Source organism: the organism of the source record quoted next, unplaced genomic scaffold (genome assembly GCF_019419815.1).
Source record: "Pyrus x bretschneideri cultivar Hongxiangsu unplaced genomic scaffold, Pyrus_bretschneideri_v1 Contig11, whole genome shotgun sequence".
NCBI classification, from domain to species: domain Eukaryota; kingdom Viridiplantae; phylum Streptophyta; class Magnoliopsida; order Rosales; family Rosaceae; genus Pyrus; species Pyrus x bretschneideri.
The window spans coordinates 887,215-893,045 of record NW_025999402.1 but is presented as its reverse complement, the minus strand read 5'-3'; the positions used below and the strand labels follow the sequence as shown (position 1 = coordinate 893,045).

The 5,831-nt window shown below is 34.7% G+C and overlaps 1 protein-coding gene across 1 annotated transcript; it reads left to right on the top strand.

Moving 5' to 3' along the window:
* The first annotated feature begins 4,593 nt into the window (after window positions 1-4,593).
* On the top strand, window positions 4,594-5,831 carry LOC108865852 (atrophin-1-like). Its single transcript, XM_048572373.1, has 2 exons — window positions 4,594-5,592; window positions 5,693-5,831. Exon 1 carries the CDS (start codon window positions 5,009-5,011, stop codon window positions 5,549-5,551), a length of 543 nt encoding a protein of 180 aa, XP_048428330.1. The 5' UTR covers window positions 4,594-5,008; the 3' UTR covers window positions 5,552-5,592; window positions 5,693-5,831.

Here is a 5,831-nt window from a genome sequence, read left to right as displayed (position 1 = left end):
CCACAGTGGTGGAAAAATGTTGTACCCTTACATGACGGTGTGAGTTCAAATCATGTCAGTGAGTAATTTAACATCTAATCTAACTAAATTTATCGTTTGACAAAAAAAAAAACTAATAAATTTTAAAAACAGATAGCCAATCATATTCTTACAGTTAGCCCAAAGTTTTAATATTAAATGAGAGCCCGTTTATTAAAAATCCAAAATTAAGCTCAATTTGACAGCAACGTCAAATTAGACAACAAGTGCCTAGACGCTATTCCACGTCAGGAATGAAGCATCGGTTCGAGAAAGTTTTGTTGTTTATATATATATATATATATATATATATATTTTTACCCTTAAATGTCTACTTAGCACTTTTAACATCTTATTTGAAGATGCTCTTCTGATTCTTAATATTGAAGATTTGATGAAATTCTTGATGAGGTTGGTAATATTTCCAATGGAATAATTGTATATTATTTTTATTTTTCCAAGTTCCAACTGAACATTTGTCCTAGGTGTAGAAGTGAAGTATTCTACCTTTTTTTTTTTTTTGAATAAACAATATTATCCACACTAAGAGGGGAGGGGATGACTTAGTCTCCCAATGGGCTAACTATAATATAATTCAAATTCGTCTTTGGCGATAATCGAACATAAATCCTTTCACTTACAAGTGAAGAGGAATATCACTAGACCGTAGTACTAAGTGACAATGATTCTATCATTTGACGTATAAGTTTTCTATGGTATCGAGATGTGGGGGGCTTTGTACATCAACGAGGATAAGAAATTGCGAATATAGATGGAAGCGGGTAACGGTTATTGTTGCATTCCTGGCTACTAATATATGACAATTTGGAGGGACTTTTGCATAAAATCAGGGGCTGGATTGTCACAGTGGTGTTAATACCGTTTTATGAAAAAATTTCTCGTCTACGAGATATGTTGCCTCATTCTTACTTTTTATTTTGTTTTTTATATCCAAATTAATGTTGTTGATGAGATTGAACTAAGAATCTCTTTCAACAAAGTAAAAACTAAGTGTACACTTTCTTATCGCCGAGCCTAGTAGCATGGAATTGTAACTAAGCAGAGCATTAAAGTGATTATTTGTTTTATGGATGAGTCGAGTGTGGTGTTAGCGAGTGATTCATTGTTTCCTCATATGAAAGTCAAATTAAGCACGCCCCAAGTCCTTGAATTAGTAAAACAGACCCCACGTTTAATAGGTGGTTACACTGGCAGAGCCAAGTTAAGGGCTGCCCTGGGCTGTAGCCCAGGTATCTTGCGGTGAAAAATAAAATTTTACATGTAATTTTGATTGATTTTCGAATGTAGCCCACCAAATATTTAGTCACTAATTCGAATTCTCTAGGTTTAACTATATAAAATTATATAATACAGTTTGCAAACCATCTATTTTTCTTACATTATTTTTCTCATCACTTCTTGTACATGTACAAGTTTGGATTTGTTTAATTTTAACACGTATTTGTTTAATTACAAAAAATTTTGGCTCACTTTGTGAATTTTTTTAAGCTAGCTGATACTATGAAAAATAAGGTATCAAGTTTCTTTATTTATAAAGATTTAAATTTTTAAGCTAGCCCATCCGATAAAAAATTCCTAGCTCTGCTATTGGGTGGTTAGCAAATCAACATAATGTGAACGTCAAAGAGTGTGCACACTTTCTAATCCAGATTAAGAGGGAGAAAATTAGGGTGGGTGGAAACAAGAAAAAGAACCCTAATGATTAAGGATTGGACCGTTATCTTCACGTTAGTTACATGGAAGGAAGGTGGAGTTGAAATCTTGCAATCCCAAAAGCTACAAACCTAATTTTGATGATGAAAACCATGCACTCCAAAAGGACGAGGTCCCCGCTTTTCCCTCAAAACCGCGATCTCGTTTGGTTATTTCTGAACTAATTTATCATATCGCATTGGATTTGGATTGGAAGGTTACCAAATCCTAACCTTTCCCTCTATTTTTCATGAGTTTTGGGAAGGAATCCTAAGCTACAAAAGCATCACCGTCACCATTTTTTTTTTTTTTTTGGTTTTGTATTTAAGGAAATTTCGCTCATTTAGTTAATGACTTGGTTGAGATTTTTATTGGGTTAGGTTAATCCAGAGAGGTGACCCACTCTCCCTATTTATTTTCCTCTACAATTCTAATTATCCTTTATGGTTATGGATGGTAGAAACTAACAACCAATATGTATTATGGTCTGATTATTCCACCGTCTCACGCGTTGTAATTTGAGTGGCAGACGATTTTAATTTATACAAATTTAGGTAGAGCAAGTAGAAGTGAAGGGATTATCCTAAGGACATGTTTCTAATTGTTTTTTGAATGACTAGAAGTATTTTTGGATTACGAAAGACGTTCTAACTATGTTTGAAAGAAAAAAAAAAAACTTAAAATTGCTTATGAGTTGTAAAAATGTTTCTAAATCTTAGAAGCACTATCTGAAAAAACATATTGTAGTACTTATTTAGTAAGCACATTCAAGTGTTTTTTAAGTAAGTCGCTCGTTGGTTTATTGTACTGGATAGTTGTTTTAGTTTGTGTTGTAAAACTCACTAGTGATGTTTTGGTGTGGTGTTTATAAATGTAATTAAATCCTTGCTATATATAAAATAATAAGCACTTGAATTATATGAATGAAAACATCGACGTGTTTCGAATAAAAGCACTTGTAATAAAACACAGTTCTTAAAAAGAGCAAAATCTCAAATAATTTTGAAACACGTAAAATAATATATATAGACAATAACATCACGTAGCGGTTGTAACAGTCGCATCAAAAAACTTATCGTGCCAACAACTTTTTAGGTTAGTCATATGGTTGGAGGTGATGCATGTACAATTGGGAAAAAAATTTCACAGATGCAAGACCCACATCGTGAAGGTGGGAGATACTGCTGCAACCGTGTTAGTTACGATAGGTTTGTAGAGTTAGATGGTAAATTTATTTATTGTTACCCACTTTGTGAGTCGGTGGTTCCAACCACCCCCTTAATGTGGTACATTCAGGGTGTTATTCAACCATCAAAATTATTATATTTTTTAATTAAAATTATTTTTCAGGAATTATCATGCTAAAAACTAACTGAACCACAATTAGTTAGTAGTTAATTTGATTGTCCGCATTTTCATATCAACTTTATCTAATAAATTTTATAATTTTTTGCACATTTTAGATGAACAAAACATAATTTGTTGCAGAATTAACTCGTAATTGAAAACCTAGAGTTAAATAATACTAATTGTAGAAATACATTACGCGACAACATAGAAAGTTATGGAAATTCACCTTACATGTATGGCTAAATTAGGACTTGAGCATATAGCTAACTTTGATACTATTTGGTACAAATTAGTTAGAATCATGAAATTCAAATTAAAACAAACTTTAAAAACTCAAAAGGAAAATAAAATTTACTTGGGCCCACGCTTGCTTGCAAGTTAAACAAAGCACCTTCTAAATACCACGAGAAGATAAATCTTTTTTTCTTTTTTTTGAGAAACGAGAAGATAAATTAGATTATAGATATAATTAACATGTCATAGATACATATATAGTCCCATGACAAGCCACGCGCTCAAACAAACATATTACGTTGTACCCTTTCTTCCTAGTTCAAAATTCTCATATTATTCCACCCTCCCATCCATAACCAAATTCAAGAGAGTTTCAATCGATTTAAGGTTTTTATCACATATGATCTTTGAAATTGGTCCGTACTATTAAGATGATCTTTAAAATTGAAAATTAATTAATGTAATTTCTGAAAATAGGTGTGTCAAATTAATGTGGTTCTTCTGTCATACTTCTGTCAAAAATTCTATTATGCGCTAATGTAGCACATATATGAGTTTCATAAGTCTAATTAAATTAAAAATAAATTAGAAATAGGTTTAATTTAATAATAATTAAAAATTGTCAACTCAAAACCCAGTTCAACAATCATCTCTGATCCAACCCATACTCCTCAACCTGTATCTATAGTAGCCTTCGCCCTTCACCCTTCGCCTGCCCTTCTATGAAAACAAAAAAAATTCTCAAGACACCTATCTTTACACTTTTCAACACTGTTCACCGAATTGGACCAGAATCAAGACCACCTTTGGTGACGGGTTGGATTGTAGACGACCTATGTGACGTCACTATTAACATTTGGGGGATCAACATCCTTACAACCTTAATCTTGAAGAGCTTATTGGGCACTCCCCGGTAATCTTGGTAACGCGGAGAACAGCGAGCTCTACCACGAGATAATCTCATTGCGCAAAAAGGCATTTTGACAACTTTTTCAATTAATTATTAAATTATTAAATCCACATCGGCATATAACAAAAATTTTGACAAAATAACCATATTGATTTGCAACACCTATTTAAGGGACTACACTTATTGATTTTCAATTTCAGAGACCGTTCGTGATAAAAACCCATAAATCTTGGAGGACCCACATATGTCTAGCATCATCATATAATAGAATTTTTGACAAGATTGTATTTTTAAGGACTTCATGGATTGATTTTTTATTTCAAGGATCATCTAATGATAAAAACTCATCGAGTTATTAGTGTAAAAGTTACAGTTTCAATCCCTCTCGCTTTTGGTGTAGGATCCAATGGACACAAACTCTTTCCCTCTCCCCTCGTTGTTCCGGTTGCATTGAAAAAAAAAAAAAAAAAAAACTCTTTACCTTCTAAAAAGACTCGGAAACTCAATCTTATATAGTTAAAACCGTTTCCCTTCTTTTCTCTACCTCAAAAAGTTCACATAGACAAATAAGCAAGCTCTCACAGAAATCCCTAAAACCCAATCCAATCGGGAATAGGGAAAATACCAAAACATTGTGAATTCGATCACTCGATCAGATTATCTATATCGATCAATACATCCTGTATATTCTAAATTTCCGTCCTCTTCTTGCATTCGTCTTCTTCTTGCACCCGCCATTAATTCCATTATCTTCTTTCCGTCTTCTTCTTGCATTCGTCGTTCATGGAGTCGAACCTAGTCGACCGGATCTCCGTCCTCAACGTCTCAAATTCACACAAACAAGACCGGAGCGAGACACCCATGTCGGAGTTTCAATCCAAGCCGTCGGATCACGATGATGCGCCTCATGATCGTCAACAACAAGAACAGCCCAAGAAACAAGAACCAGAGCAGTCCCAGAACATTACACCAGATCACATTAACACCCCGGCAAAACAAGACCGCAAGACGCCGCCGTCCCCGATGGAAGATGAATCATCGACGAACGACAAGGACGTCGTGGATGACGACGACGACGGGTTCAAAACGCCGACGTCCCTGGAGCACAAAATCCCTCCGATGACAGAATGCCCGCCTGCGCCGGGCAAACCCAAACGCTTTCTAAAGAGAAAAACGTCGTCGCGGTCGCCTTCGCCTCCGCCGCCGCCCGCACGCAGAAAGGTTCAGTTTACAACAACACAACTGGATATGATATTTTGGTCAACTTTTCCCTCGCCTCGGATGGGCGCGCCAAAATCAAGAAAGCCAGACGATCAGAGTGATTAGTTAAACTGCAGTTCGAGTTTTGTTCATCCATATTATTCATGGTAACCCATCATTCATAATTAATTAAAATTCTGATCTCTCAGCTCCATCTTTTTTCGTTTTTTTTTTTTCCCTTCAATTTTTGTTAGATCTTGGTTAAAGGGAAGAAGACGTTGTAAAGATGGAAAAAGAAGAAAGAAGAAAGAAGAAAAGAGAGAGAGATGCATTGAAAGATTTTATGTTTCTTTTGTGCTCGAGGTGTTATTCTCTTCTCCTGCTAAAGATAAAAGATCATGAAACT

Bases quoted from the DNA above. Each gene is read 5' to 3' on its own strand.
- LOC108865852 (XM_048572373.1), top strand. From the start codon at position 5,009: ATGGAGTCGAACCTAGTCGACCGGATCTCCGTCCTCAACGTCTCAAAT.